The sequence below is a fragment of the Ascidia mentula genome, chromosome 9, assembly GCF_947561715.1.
Source record: "Ascidia mentula chromosome 9, kaAscMent1.1, whole genome shotgun sequence".
Classification (NCBI taxonomy): Eukaryota; Metazoa; Chordata; class Ascidiacea; order Phlebobranchia; family Ascidiidae; genus Ascidia; species Ascidia mentula.
In genome coordinates, this window is record NC_138574.1 from 677517 (window position 1) to 693634 (window position 16118).

Genomic DNA, 16118 nt, shown 5'->3' on the forward strand with positions numbered 1-16118 from the left:
AACCTAGCATAGAAATAACCAACTCAGTTTGTAACAAAATAAAAATAGGCAACTCATCCAGTGTCACATAAATACTACACGATCCTTAAACAAGACAATTCATTCAATAAGAATTACAAAATAACCCTAGTTTTCGCGTATCAACGTCTAGCGGAGTTGATTCACCCCCAGCACACATAATAACACTTACGTGCCAAACTAACTCAACACGTGACACCACGTTCCTCTGAATATCGCATGGTATCCGCACGCACAGCTGATATTGCAAAATTGAATCAGAAATAACGTTATGCAATAATGACAGGATATGTTTGTGAATTTGAAGCGAAAAAAACAAACGGTTGTAAAATATGTGAAAAATTATTGATCAATGAAGCAAACTTGATATTAAAATTGAGGTAAATTTAAGGTATGCAAACCCACATGAAGCACACATAATGCTTTTTGTGTAGAATGCAAAACTATTTTTCTTCGCAATCTACATCTCGTTATCACAATTCACCACAAATCCAATCTTTGCTTCTGAAACAACATTTTCCACCAAACTTCCACCTCAATGTATGCCCGTCATTCCTCGACCAATCAGAGGTTTGCTTATCACGTGATCGGCACGACTAACAGTTTCGCGCCATCGTACAAATCCCCGACAACTTTCTGGACTTTTTCGACAATGTAATCGTAGGCGTCGGTCCATGACGTCATAACATCGTCATTGCGAGGCACTGACGTCACAATGCTTCGACGTAGGGTGCGGATGACGATACTTACACGTTCGAGGTCGCGACTTTCAGATGTTAGACGTCGTAAATACCTGCGTGTTTACAAATACATTGAAAGATTAGCTGACACGTCAGTGAATTTGTGCTGACGGTAAGATATTAACTAACAATATATATATATATGTACAGTATCGTCTTTACCCATGGGGGTAAGCGTCAATATTACAAGCAAATGAGAACATATAAAGTCAACTTTATTTATCGTCTTTATATAACCAACAAAATACAGGGACTGACGTAATCATTTCATTGACGTCATCTTCCAAAGGAGGAGCGTCCGCACCTTGCGCCACCCAGCGACGAACGGCGTCACGTGATGCTGGAGTGGTGGTGGCGCCACCAAGTGACGGAGGGGAGGGCGATCGTGGCGACGAAGGGTTCGATAGTTCTGCATGTATGGCAAAAATTGTACGTGGAGTTTCTAATATTATTGATTTGCTTTCAACAAACAAGAAAGTTTAACGGAGCCAGGTTTTCACACAGCAATCAAACCTTCGAATTGAGCCTCCAGATTTCGCGTCACGTGATCATTTGTACCAGCGTCACTATTCGGTTGTGATTGTGACGACACAGTGAGATCAATCTTGTCGGGTTTCTCGTCTTTGCGACTTTTTCCAACGACTCGAAACATGTCAGTAATAAGTTTGTTCGGACTTGAACTTTCTGCGCCCGGATTCGAACCCTTCACCTTCAGGATTTTCTTCGCAGCCGCCGACGATCTCTTGCGCCCTCTGCCGCGTGAACTCGTTCGAACTCGCTTCAACGTCACAGATTTCTGTGACGTCACACTCCCATTTGGCTGCAAGTTTGTTGAAGATGTTGGAAGGATCTGCAAATAAGGTTGTGAGATGAAACTTCGTGATTAAAACGTGGACTAACTTACATGTGGTCGTTCGAGCGCCATCTTCTGGGCGTGTAAGTCTTGTTCTACCTCCCGCCTGATGTCCTCAGGGAGCGCATCAAGAAAACTAGTGCTAAACTCATTCTGCGGAATAAAAGCAAAGTGTTTTGTGTCAAATAAAGAGATAATTTGACGATAAATAACAGTTTCTTGTTTGGCAAATAAATTTTTTTTATTAATCTCCTTAAAAGGATAGGAAAATATGCATTGGTATACAAACCGCTACTTCCTCAGTCTTGGAAACCGAATCAACCACAGTTTCAGAAGGCAAGGCAGCTTCTAGATGTGGTTCTGCATAAAAAAAATCACTTTCTAGATGGAGACTATCTGTTCAAAGTGCAATGACCTATGTTTATTCTATTTTGCCATTCTTGCAATCATTTGTGATGCTCTGTTACGCATGTTACACACATTAAACTGCCTAAGACATGACCTCATAATTTATCCACTTACCTTTGATGGAAACATCTGCATGAATGTTATGTGAAGTTGATGCTTCACCTTGTGGAGATGGCACCCCTGAGATTGAAGGTCTATGTGATGAAGTATGGAAAAACGTTTGAAGCAAATTGAATATAAACTGTAACACTGAACAAGTTACAACAAATTTACCCAAATGTTCGTTACCTCGTCTTCATAAATTTCCTTAGAGTTGACGACTCGGGTTTTGTGCTGGTTTCAGTTGATTTTAGCTGAGTCATTTGAATCCCAATCCCTCGAAGGTCAGATATATCGACCTTTTACAGAATATTTTTATATGTTAAACACTATGGCACATTGAATCTAACAGGAGCATGTTGCAGCTGTTACTTTGTACAGTTACATGAATGTGCAAATGTGACTACGTTTTTGCCAAAAGGTCAATTCTTCAAAATTATGCTTTGCTGGATGGCAAAAGCAGCACAAAACAAACAACAAATTGGTTTCGTAAAACTTTTAACAACCATTCATTTTCAATAAAAAAAGTCATACAAATTCACCTTCAACGACGTCATAAGTGTGATTGCCTCGCGGGCTATTACATCACAATCATCTGTATTTGAATCAATGTTTCGACTACGGGTCATCGTGTGACAGACACCGTGTCCTCCAAACTTTGCAGTTTCAAGCGGTGCATCTGACCTTCGAACCATGACCTTCAGTGTGACCTTCTTCCCAACCACATGAGCTTTATGGAGTCTGTCACTCACCTGAAGAAAATTTACCAGTCAATACAATAGATAATTAAAGGTTTTAAATTTTTTTTAATGAATACACATTTAGATTACTTTAAAAGTCACTTTTTACCAAATACCTGATGACATAAAATGACACTGTCTATTGCACAATACAACCAGATAGAGTTTTGAAATTTATTAATGAGAGATTTTCTACAAGTTGATTTAAAATCAAGTAATGGTGAATACTTACTTCTGAAGCAAGGTTTCTGAGGAAAGTCTGCACTTCCTCGACAGTATTAAGTCTTATCCCATAATTTACATCAGCAGATACAGATTTTCTTTCTTTCGACTGCACAACCTGCCATGAAAAAACATCAACATCACAAGATATGGTAAACACACATTTAACAGTTTATAGAAAACATGCCTAACTTCATTATTTTTTTTGAAAACCCGTCATGATTTCATCATCAGCATTGCAAAACATCCTTTAACATTTTTTGTTTATTTTACAAAAAAAAAACAACAAAGTAAAAAATATAACCCTTCATGCAGAAGACTTGTTTATTACCTGTCTGCTATCAATTCCTCTACACAAGTCAAACAACTTCTGACCGGTTTTTACTCCAAACTCTTTCTTCAGTTGAACGACTGAAATTTTCTGCAAATCACCACAAGTTGCAGCACCAAGCTCAGCAAGACGAGCAGCTGAAATTGTAAACAGATTATTGGCATTGGAAACAACTGTTATGCAGAACTGGACAGGTGACCTCCTACATTGCACTGTGTGCAATCACAATAGCTAAATATTGTAGCACAGAGGTTTTGAGTTTGTTCTAAACAGAATATTATAATAATACAAGTTTTGAATTCTGTTTGTATAAAATATGAATGTAGGTTTTTAGATTTCAATGTAAAAAAATCTACCATCATAAAAAAAATTTTAGTACAACTTATTTTTGTGAAAATTACTTTAAGTGAAATAAATCCAAATCCAACAAACACTAAAAAAGCTCACAGATACAAATTTCAATTTTAACAACTGAAATTGACTTACAAGTTGACCATCCCACACCAGGCAAATCCTTCACTGAATGTTCTTGAATGAATTCTTCAGCTATATTTGCTGTTACTTGATGTTGACCGTTTGGTTTTCCAACCCTTGTAGCCATTCTAGCAAGAGCAATGTTTGGTCCAATTCCTGAAACAATTGATCAGATTTTAATTAGTTTTTGTAAGTCTCAACCTGAAATAGTCATCCAGTCAAAATTCGTGTTATTTGAAAAACAAGATGCACTGTTGGTCTATTGTTAGCTTTACCATTACTTTTTATAAACCTTAGCTGCACTAGCATTATTTAGGGTCTTTTTGTCACTGTTCAAGTGTTGATATAAACAAAATACTCCACAATACAAAACCTCTGTTTAAAGTAACATGTACTTTTTTAATGGTTAGTAGAATATCAAAACATGCTACAGATTAGCACATAGTGCTAGTTGCAAAAAGGACCAATACTTTTAAAAACACCAACCTGCGGAAGCATTACAACCTGTTTCCTTCTTTATTTTATCTCTAATATGCTCAGCTATAGTGCCAGGGTGAATCCCCGTTTGTGCAACCAACTGTGTGACATCAAGGAGAGCCTCGTCACAGCTCACCGCTTCCAGGGTGCGTGTGTACGAACACAAGATGGAGTAAAGTTTTCTTGATGCTTCTTTGTAAGCCTCGAAGTCGTATGGAATACATCTGCACAAAAAGTATAATTGCATTAAAAATTAAAAAAAAAGATCAAAGTATTTAAATTTTAAACTGTTATTTGATAATTCTGTGGTTAAGAGTAGCCAACACATCGGCATACACAAGATCAGGGCAAAGATCCTTTGCTTTTCCATAAAACATTCCATTCTTGAGACCAGCAGATCTGGCCTCATAGTTGCACGAAGCTATTTCAGATAAAGAAGGCGCTGTGTCAGTGGATGGGGGATTATTATTTGTGGGTGTCTCCTTCCTGGAACTGCAATTGAACAAAATAGTTACTTTTTTAGTCATGGCATTATAAATTTTGTGTGGTAATGTACCACCCACATTTGTACGCAACAAAAAAATAATACTATGCTGCAAAATGTTTAAATCTGAGGTTAAACAACTTCACAATAACACTTTGAATTAACCTTTCATCCAAGTTTTTGTTTCTTTTTAGCTTTTTATTGTAATAATTTCTTTCAAATTCCAAATCAACACCAGGTCTTTGTCTGACGGTGGATGAACTATTTGTAGAATGATGGGTTACCGCCACTGGTTGACCAATCAGATGTGGGCGAGAAAGAAGTCCGACAGACACAAAGAAGCAGTCCATGTCAACATGCATAATGCACCTTTCATTTCCTGCCACTGGAGAGTCAGTAACTGCAAAAGTCGTATAGGTTACATTGTAACCATATTCAAAGGTTGAGCTTGAAACCGTACAAATTCACCTTTTTTGTGGTGTAACTGTATCAGCTCATTTTGTCCAGTTAGTTCTGCAGGATTGCTTGTTAATGATCTAAAACCAATATATAGTTATGATCCAATTACATGGATTATATCCTTTAATATTGTGCAAAAGTAACTTTATTTGAAAGAAACTTTGAACAGGAAATACCTGACAAAATCAGCCAGTTCAGTTTTCCAGGTAGAGAGAAAATGCAATCTTGAGTTGGCATAGAAATCTGCCAGGAAGTTGTTGTCTGTTGTCGCAGGTATTTTTCCACTTAAAGAAGTTGTAAATATTAGATAAACCCAGTTGGAAAGCTGGTAGGTTTACCTTGTGTTTGATGTGGTATTCTCAATGTCTGAATCTGTTGGATGTTTCTCAACTAACAAACTTGTTGAACAACTCGCTTCATCAACAATTGCTTTTTCATCTAAAAATTATCATCCTAATTAATAAAATAACAAAGCAATATTTTACCGAAGGCAAGATTTTGATCAACAAATCACTAGATTTTGAATAATAACATACTTGTTATTTTGTCAGAAAAACTTGATATTGTCCTTTGATTTTTTCCCACTCCATGTGCTGCCACAATGTATGGTTGTATTGGAAGCAACGAATTAGCTTTAATGCTGTCAACAATCCATTCTGGCTTAACAATCTTCTGGTTTGGTCTCAAATCTTTTGCTTTAGCTCGGGGCAAATTTGATGCAATTACATGAGTTGTCCCTGTGCTGTAAAAAAACAAATTGCTGATCAGCATAATTCATGTAAAGCTCTTTCAAACATTCTTTGAACTAATTTTGTCAAAAACAGTAAAAATACAAAATGTTTAATAAAATAACTGTTTTTCAGTTGAAGAAGAATGACATTTCCTTCAACATTCTTTTAAAACTTAACTTTTACACTAGCTGAAATAAATTGAATAAATTGCATCAGTATATTATGAAACATACCATTTATTTGATGCCTACATTACATGGTAAAGCACATACCTTGAATAATAGGCATGAAATCGTCCACCATGTTGAGCCATGAGGGTTTTAAGTTGATCTGCTGTTGGAATGGTGTAGCCATTTACATGGATCGCAACATTTTCGAACAAGGAAGATAAACAGTCTTCTTTGTTTTTCTGATCCTCAAACTGCTGATCAAGTTTTTGAATCTTGGCATTCATGTATCCTCCCATACTTGACCAGCCATCGTCTGATTGGACACGAAACTGACCTCTTCCACCCATTTTTATACCAGTTGTCACTGCACCATATAATAGGGCTACAGAACCAAGAGGATCCTAGTAGACTGAACTTTGAATGCAGATAGTTTGCATTAAGATCAACTACCAAACACTGCTAATTGCTTACAATGTCACAAACACAAAATCATTTAAAATCTTGTTGTTTTGTTATGATTGACCACCCTCATTCTGGCAGAATTCTGGCAGAATAATTTTGCAAATTTGCCACATTTTGGAAGGTACAACAGGCATTTACTCAAAAATTGGTTTCTTTTGGATTAGAATCAAATTACAGAGATAAGCAAGCAGTTCAAACCTCAAAAAACATTTAAACAAATTTTTTCGCAGCTGTATCAATCAAAAAAATCGCGAATTAAAAAAATCGCCTGGTTTTGCGATTCAGCATAATGGCGGCATGCAAAAAACTTCCCTAATACAAAGAATTCTGCTCGGCGTTCTTGCAATAGGTGCCAATATTGACCAACATCACGAGAACGGAAATTTAATGCTCTACCACATGCAATTAACAAATTTGAAATTAAGGTGCCGGATGATCTTCAAATCGCCCATCGAAGACGACCCGCTTTTTTGCGAATCAGCAGCATAATGGCGTATTGTCGGCATGCGAAAAACTTCCCTATTAAAACAATTCTGCTCGGCGTTCTTGCAATAGGTGCCAATATTGACCAACATCACGAGAACGGAAATTTAATGCTCTACCACATGCAATTAACAAATTTGAAATTAAGGTGCCGGATGACCTTCAAATCGCCCATCGAAGACGACCCGCTTTTTTGCGAATCAGCAGCATAATGGCGTATTGTCGGCATGCGAAAAACTTCCCTATTAAAACAATTCTGCTCGGCGTTCCTGCAATAGGTGCCAATATTGACCAACATCACGAGAACGGAAATTTAATGCTCTACCACATGCAATTAACAAATTTGAAATTAAGGTGCCGGATGACCTTCAAATCGCCCATCGAAGACGACCCGCTTTTTTGCGAATCAGCAGCATAATGGCGTATTGTCGGCATGCGAAAAACTTCCCTATTAAAACAATTCTGCTCGGCGTTCTTGCAATAGGTGCCAATATTGACCAACATCACGAGAACGGAAATTTAATGCTCTACCACATGCAATTAACAAATTTGAAATTAAGGTGCCGGATGACCTTCAAATCGCCCATCGAAGACGACCCGCTTTTTTGCGAATCAGCAGCATAATGGCGTATTGTCGGCATGCGAAAAACTTCCCTATTAAAACAATTCTGCTCGGCGTTCTTGCAATAGGTGCCAATATTGACCAACATCACGAGAACGGAAATTTAATGCTCTACCACATGCAATTAACAAATTTGAAATTAAGGTGCCGGATGACCTTCAAATCGCCCATCGAAGACGACCCGCTTTTTTGCGAATCAGCAGCATAATGGCGTATTGTCGGCATGCGAAAAACTTCCCTATTAAAACAATTCTGCTCGGCGTTCTTGCAATAGGTGCCAATATTGACCAACATCACGAGAACGGAAATTTAATGCTCTACCACATGCAATTAACAAATTTGAAATTAAGGTGCCGGATGACCTTCAAATCGCCCATCGAAGACGACCCGCTTTTTTGCGAATCAGCAGCATAATGGCGTATTGTCGGCATGCGAAAAACTTCCCTATTAAAACAATTCTGCTCGGCGTTCTTGCAATAGGTGCCAATATTGACCAACATCACGAGAACGGAAATTTAATGCTCTACCACATGCAATTAACAAATTTGAAATTAAGGTGCCGGATGACCTTCAAATCGCCCATCGAAGACGACCCGCTTTTTTGCGAATCAGCAGCATAATGGCGTATTGTCGGCATGCGAAAAACTTCCCTATTAAAACAATTCTGCTCGGCGTTCCTGCAATAGGTGCCAATATTGACCAACATCACGAGAACGGAAATTTAATGCTCTACCACATGCAATTAACAAATTTGAAATTAAGGTGCCGGATGACCTTCAAATCGCCCATCGAAGACGACCCGCTTTTTTGCGAATCAGCAGCATAATGGCGTATTGTCGGCATGCGAAAAACTTCCCTATTAAAACAATTCTGCTCGGCGTTCTTGCAATAGGTGCCAATATTGACCAAATTTGACCATATTGACCAATAAGCCTTCTAAATTTATAACTTTAGCAGTATGCAAGTACAACATGTGTTCAATCATGTACATTTGCACAAATCAGCAAACTTGGCAATAATACACAACTTTATTTGTAAAAAATTGTATTTGTTGACTTCCGGGGCCGGGCCACGTAGCAGCCTTCGACATGCTACAAAATATTGATTTGCGGACTGCAGTTTGTACACCCTTGGTGTAAACAAATACAAAACATTTTTGCTACATGTTTAGATGATGGGTTCCTTCTTACATTTCTTTTTCATGTGCTCTTTGGATAAAATGGCAACAAATTTTAGAGATATGTGACATATATAACGCTAAATACTATTTTTTCTAATACCCACAAACATATGTATTTACTGTTTATCCTGTGACATGTGTTGCATAATTGATTTCTGTGACAAAATACTGTAAAAAAAATATGCTCTATTTTCTGTGCAGGTCGTATTCAGTTCGAAAAAAAAGGAAAAGTTGAATTGTTATGGTTACTTTTGAGGAAAAAGAAAATTGAAAATGTAGTAAATTCCTGCAAATGTGTCATTGGTAGGGGAGTCAGGAGATAATAGGAGAGGGGTTAATAAAATTTTCATGTTAGGTACCACGAATCCATACGAGTTGATAAACCCTTCGGTATCTGAGATCAAATCCTAATAGAATGCAACAGTACAGTCAAACGATAACGCGTGAAATATGTCCACATCAAAGTCATTGCGTCATAAGGGACAAACAGAAAGAAAGGCAATCTTCGACCAAAACGAATTTCAAGGCCAGGACCAAACTTTATTTTAACAAAATAGGACTAAAGACCGCATGTCAGCAATTCTATTAAAATAGTTTTGCCCGCGGGGAATGCCCGTCTTGTACTCCTGCGTCATAGAGAGTCTCAGTTTCGTCACAAGGCAACCGGTGATGCATTGGGGTCAATTTTCTATTTAATGAGCAAGAAGTCACGTGGTGTAGCCAGGGCGATTTTCAGCGTGTTTGGTGCAGTTTTAGTGCAAATTTTTGCTCTTCTCAGTCAGTCAGACGTTTGGTGAAGGGTGCTGTGAAAAGTTTAGTTGAAAAACCATCAAAATGTTCAAGGGGATGAAGCACAAAATTGAATCTTTTATTGGCACCTATTGCAAGAACGCCGAGCAGAATTGTTTTAATAGGGAAGTTTTTCGCATGCCGACAATACGCCATTATGCTGCTGATTCGCAAAAAAGCGGGTCGTCTTCGATGGGCGATTTGAAGGTCATCCGGCACCTTAATTTCAAATTTGTTAATTGCATGTGGTAGAGCATTAAATTTCCGTTCTCGTGATGTTGGTCAATATTGGCACCTATTGCAAGAACGCCGAGCAGAATTGTTTTAATAGGGAAGTTTTTCGCATGCCGACAATACGCCATTATGCTGCTGATTCGCAAAAAAGCGGGTCGTCTTCGATGGGCGATTTGAAGGTCATCCGGCACCTTAATTTCAAATTTGTTAATTGCATGTGGTAGAGCATTAAATTTCCGTTCTCGTGATGTTGGTCAATATTGGCACCTATTGCAAGAACGCCGAGCAGAATTGTTTTAATAGGGAAGTTTTTCGCATGCCGACAATACGCCATTATGCTGCTGATTCGCAAAAAAGCGGGTCGTCTTCGATGGGCGATTTGAAGGTCATCCGGCACCTTAATTTCAAATTTGTTAATTGCATGTGGTAGAGCATTAAATTTCCGTTCTCGTGATGTTGGTCAATATTGGCACCTATTGCAAGAACGCCGAGCAGAATTGTTTTAATAGGGAAGTTTTTCGCATGCCGACAATACGCCATTATGCTGCTGATTCGCAAAAAAGCGGGTCGTCTTCGATGGGCGATTTGAAGGTCATCCGGCACCTTAATTTCAAATTTGTTAATTGCATGTGGTAGAGCATTAAATTTCCGTTCTCGTGATGTTGGTCAATATTGGCACCTATTGCAGGAACGCCGAGCAGAATTGTTTTAATAGGGAAGTTTTTCGCATGCCGACAATACGCCATTATGCTGCTGATTCGCAAAAAAGCGGGTCGTCTTCGATGGGCGATTTGAAGGTCATCCGGCACCTTAATTTCAAATTTGTTAATTGCATGTGGTAGAGCATTAAATTTCCGTTCTCGTGATGTTGGTCAATATTGGCACCTATTGCAAGAACGCCGAGCAGAATTGTTTTAATAGGGAAGTTTTTCGCATGCCGACAATACGCCATTATGCTGCTGATTCGCAAAAAAGCGGGTCGTCTTCGATGGGCGATTTGAAGGTCATCCGGCACCTTAATTTCAAATTTGTTAATTGCATGTGGTAGAGCATTAAATTTCCGTTCTCGTGATGTTGGTCAATATTGGCACCTATTGCAAGAACGCCGAGCAGAATTGTTTTAATAGGGAAGTTTTTCGCATGCCGACAATACGCCATTATGCTGCTGATTCGCAAAAAAGCGGGTCGTCTTCGATGGGCGATTTGAAGGTCATCCGGCACCTTAATTTCAAATTTGTTAATTGCATGTGGTAGAGCATTAAATTTCCGTTCTCGTGATGTTGGTCAATATTGGCACCTATTGCAAGAACGCCGAGCAGAATTGTTTTAATAGGGAAGTTTTTCGCATGCCGACAATACGCCATTATGCTGCTGATTCGCAAAAAAGCGGGTCGTCTTCGATGGGCGATTTGAAGGTCATCCGGCACCTTAATTTCAAATTTGTTAATTGCATGTGGTAGAGCATTAAATTTCCGTTCTCGTGATGTTGGTCAATATTGGCACCTATTGCAGGAACGCCGAGCAGAATTGTTTTAATAGGGAAGTTTTTCGCATGCCGACAATACGCCATTATGCTGCTGATTCGCAAAAAAGCGGGTCGTCTTCGATGGGCGATTTGAAGGTCATCCGGCACCTTAATTTCAAATTTGTTAATTGCATGTGGTAGAGCATTAAATTTCCGTTCTCGTGATGTTGGTCAATATTGGCACCTATTGCAAGAACGCCGAGCAGAATTCTTTGTATTAGGGAAGTTTTTTGCATGCCGCCATTATGCTGAATCGCAAAACCAGGCGATTTTTTTAATTCGCGATTTTTTTGATTGATACAGCTGCGAAAAAATTTGTTTAAATGTTTTTTGAGGTTTGAACTGCTTGCTTATCTCTGTAATTTGATTCTAATCCAAAAGAAACCAATTTTTGAGTAAATGCCTGTTGTACCTTCCAAAATGTGGCAAATTTGCAAAATTATTCTGCCAGAATTCTGCCAGAATGAGGGTGGTTATGATTGTTCTCGCGCTCCCAGAAAATCAATCGTGTGCGACGAAGTTACTCAAGCGTAAAACATGAATTGTTTCTATTTTTTAGCACTTGACAAACGTCACACTTTGCTTGAAAACATTGCGCAACAAGTTGCAATGCAAAAAAGGTGATAACATTGTGATAAATCTTTTGACATAAAGCATTCCAATAAATGACAAGAACAAAAAAACAAAGATTCCGCAAGCACGAGTTGTCCAACCGGTCGAGGCGCAGAATGCAGATTTAATTCAAACTACGTTGGTTAAAAATTGCCGCATGGCAACAGAGATTTGGTTAAGATTCAGCCGCTGAGGATGACTTAAAGGAAGGCTGAAGCAATAATACTTCAAGGGTAGCAACTTCTATTCGTCGTGCGTAAATTTACCGGGCTGTATAGACAGAATTAATTTGTACTACTGTAAGGGGCAAGCTTTTCGAGTGCGGGAAATCATATTTAAGTACGTGGAAAAGATGTTGAAAGGCTTGTGGTACGAGCGGACGTATTGTAGTGTAGAATCTTACCGGGCGATCGACACAAGCGTTATGCTTGTACAGGTGTTGTAAAGGAGGAATTAAAGTTGTGCTGGTCCTACTTGCCCAACCTATTTTTATTCGGGACGTTGACGATAAATTCACCACACGACAAACCTTAAATCGTTCAAACAGAAATGAGCATTTGCATGTTTAAGAAATTCATTTACAAATTGCAACAAAATCACTGCAAAACTTATACATTTATCTTAATCATAAACACAACTGCATCATAAGCACAAGAACAGATTTATCTGGATTGAAGATGCAGCAAACCCGTTACGCAAGACAGGGGTTTTTAGATCACCGAGCACATAGCACCAGAGCAGTCCCATCTAAAGTGGGTTGTTTTGTGCGGTTCAGTTTAGGTGGATATTGGCATTTGTAGGTTTTGTTACGTCACATCCGACAGTGTGTACATTAGGTCACAGAGAGGAGGGAATGCAGCGGGCGATTCGATCTCAACTGTATGTAACAGAATATTAATTGTTAATATTGTGCAATCTAAATAAGAAAAGAATTATGGTAGTGTTAATTGGGTGCGGTACATACAAATACGACTGATTTTCAGTAAAAAAATTACGTTCACCTGTTCCTTACCCCTATACTTACCTTAAAACAAACCATTCCTATACCCCTAAACCTAAAAAAACAAAAAAATTCTGAACCTGAAAAAACAAAACACACCTAAAAATAAACCTAAACACAGAATAAAATTAAAACCTGAACAAAAAAAAATCAACCAATTCCTAAACCTGAAAGAAAAAAGACATTTTTACAAATAAAACTAAATCCAGAAAATGTACTTCGTAAACCAAACAATATTTCCCTAAACTTTATAAAACAAGCCTGAAAACCTGAAAAACAAAACACAATTATTCCTAAACCTGAAAAAACAAGCACAAGCAAAGCTGAGAAACAAATTCATAATTCCCTAAACCTTACAGAAAACGCATCAAATTATAGAAATCTAAAAAGCGTTACATCTGAAAAAAGTCAAAGCCTGAAAAAAAGCGTTACACCTGAAAAAAATGTCAATATTTTAACCCTGAAAAAAAAGCGTTTTAACCTGTTAAAAAAAATGGTAATTAAGCCTGCAAAAAGAGTTAAGACCTGAAAAAATAATAAATGAATTATGCCTGCAATAAAATCGTTACACCTGAAAAAATGTTTTAATTAAGCCTGCAAAAAAATGCGTTAAAATCTTAAAAATTACAAATTAAATCTGCCTGCAATAAAATCGTTACACCTGAAAAAATGTTTTAATTAAGCCTGAAAAAAGCGTTACACCTGAAAATTTTTTTTTAATTAATTGAACCTGAAAAAGGCGTTAAGACCTAAAAAATAATAAATTAATTATGCCTGCAATAAAATCGCTACACCTGAAAAAAAAGTTAATTAAGCCTGCAAAAAAATGCGTTAAGATCTTAAAAATTATAAATTAAATCTGCCTGCAATAAAATCGTAACACCTGAAAAAAGATGTTAATTAAGCCTGAAAAAAGCGTTACACCTGAAAAAAAATGTTAATTAAGCCTGCAAAACATGTTTTAATTAAGCCTGAAAAAAGCGTTACATCTGAAACAAAAATTAATTAATTGAACCTGAAAAAGGCGTTACACCTAAAAAATAGTAAATTAATTATGCCTGAAAAAAATCGTTACACCTGAAAAAAAAAGTTAATTAAGCCTGCAAAAAGCGTTACACCTGAAAAAAGATTAAACCTGAAAAAATGTTAAGCAAACCTGAAAAAGGGCGTTAGAAACCTGCAAAAAGGCATTAGACCGGGAAAAATATATTTAATTAATTACACCTGATAAAAAAATGAGTTACACCTGAAAAAATTGTTTATTTGATGAAAAATTATACCTGTAAAAAATGAAATGAACAAACTTCATCTACCAACCTGACCGATACTTATTTGATAACTATTGTTTGCTTTGCAAATCCACAAATATTTCTGGCATGATTTCCTGAAACCAAAAACGTAAATGTTACTTTCATGTAAACTTGCGGCAACGTCAATAACTTACTTGCGAAAAGTGGACGAAGGGGCGTAATCAACATTTCAGAACCTCCATTTAAAACTGACTAAATGCTATAATGAAACAAGACGATGGCGACCCACAGTTATTACATTTAAAAAAACACAACTGTCGGCTGATGTAAAACGTACAACACCCCCCGAGAACTGGTCTGAATAATTTGAGATAAAAGGACAGAAAGAAAATAATTTACTCAGGAAAAAAAGTTGGCGAGGAGTCTTATGCCAATGGTATCGTACACGTGTTCATCGTTGAATGGTTGTTCGTCTGCTTCACAAGAAACACGTTTGTAATACACACAAAGTTAGGACCGCCATCGTCTCTGCCGTTTAATATTATTACAAGTCTCTACATCTCGTCTCAACTATCTGAGCTCACTGCAGACCTTACAACAGCCTTAGCCTATATATAAAGTAGAAAGTGAATCTGTCGTGTTTTTCAACCACCCCCAACATAATAAGCAAAGCTCGACGAGGAACAATCCTCATTAATGAAGGGAGGCCGAGTCAACCAGGATTGCGGAACCGATAACACCGTTACTTAAACCTAAAGTCAACAAATATAAAAAGGAAATGACCAGCAAGAGAGGGGGTAATTGTGTAAACACACCAAAGTGTAATTTTCACAATATATTTTTTGGTTGCCATAGTTACAACATCTCAGTGCTTGATACCCGAACCACACTCTCTTATGCAAGAAATCTGTGTCCCGGATGTACAAGCAATGGATGGAAATGAAGCTGGTCAAAACCCGAATCCACACAAATCCCTAACGTTACAATTAGTACAGGCGCAAGCAACAGTTTTAAAAGGGGCAGCAACGTTAAAAGCGTATAACTCGACACCACCGAGTCACTGCCCCTTGCCCAGGGTCACTACACCAAAAAAATTATGCGCAGAGCTTATGGGAAAAGTGCAACCTACTAATTGCGCCCTACGGGCTGGCTCGCGGGCCGTTCGGGAGCAATGCTATGCCGGCCCCTTCGACATAAAATGCCGTCGGAGTAGCGGGTGTCCGTACTGAGCCCGCCTGCACCGCGGCCGCGCAAATGCGGTGGAGGCCGTGCCAAACGTGGTTCTAAACCTACATTTATTCTACAGCCAATTAACAACGCGCCACCCTTAGCCATAACACGTAAATAAGAAGTCCCTATGTGGCGCACGAATCCCAAGTAGCCTACGTTACCTCACCTAACCTTATTTAAGTGCTACTGTAGTTCTATCCCTAGGCGAATGTATCTGAATAGTAGCACTGATGGAGACTTGGACCTTCTTTCGCCCGACGAAACCCTTCCATCGGGATTCGATGGCAAAAGAAAGCCGCTCACGCCGCAAGTTAGTATAGAGTTTAGGCCTAAACGATTCCGCTATCCCGGTTGACGCACGACAGATCCTGGGTTTTCACTAACACTTTCTGAAGAAATCTTTTTGAAGGTGGTCGTTCGAACATTGACACGACATCTAAAAAAGGAAATTAACTAGGTTAGTTTTCAACGCTTTTTGATAAAAAAAAGAAAAAATCCTATCCAGAAAAACATATCCCAAAGTGA

The 16118-nt window shown here is 38.2% G+C and overlaps 1 protein-coding gene across 1 annotated transcript; it reads right to left on the minus strand.

Moving 5' to 3' along the window:
- Positions 1-587: 587 nt before the first annotated feature.
- LOC145914797 (translesion synthesis protein REV1-like) lies at positions 588-6721 on the minus strand. The gene is made up of 19 exons (XM_083002645.1): positions 6309-6721; positions 5842-6047; positions 5644-5743; positions 5482-5589; positions 5315-5382; positions 5012-5246; positions 4699-4854; positions 4372-4586; positions 3898-4041; positions 3412-3548; positions 3091-3198; positions 2661-2870; positions 2308-2417; positions 2134-2213; positions 1901-1971; positions 1663-1764; positions 1272-1608; positions 1017-1167; positions 588-811 (listed from the first exon to the last, which is right to left on the minus strand). The coding sequence occupies exons 1-19, from the start codon at positions 6551-6553 to the stop codon at positions 598-600; spliced, it is 2997 nt and encodes a 998-aa protein (XP_082858771.1). The 5' UTR covers positions 6554-6721; the 3' UTR covers positions 588-597.
- Between the last annotated feature and the right edge of the window lie 9397 nt (positions 6722-16118).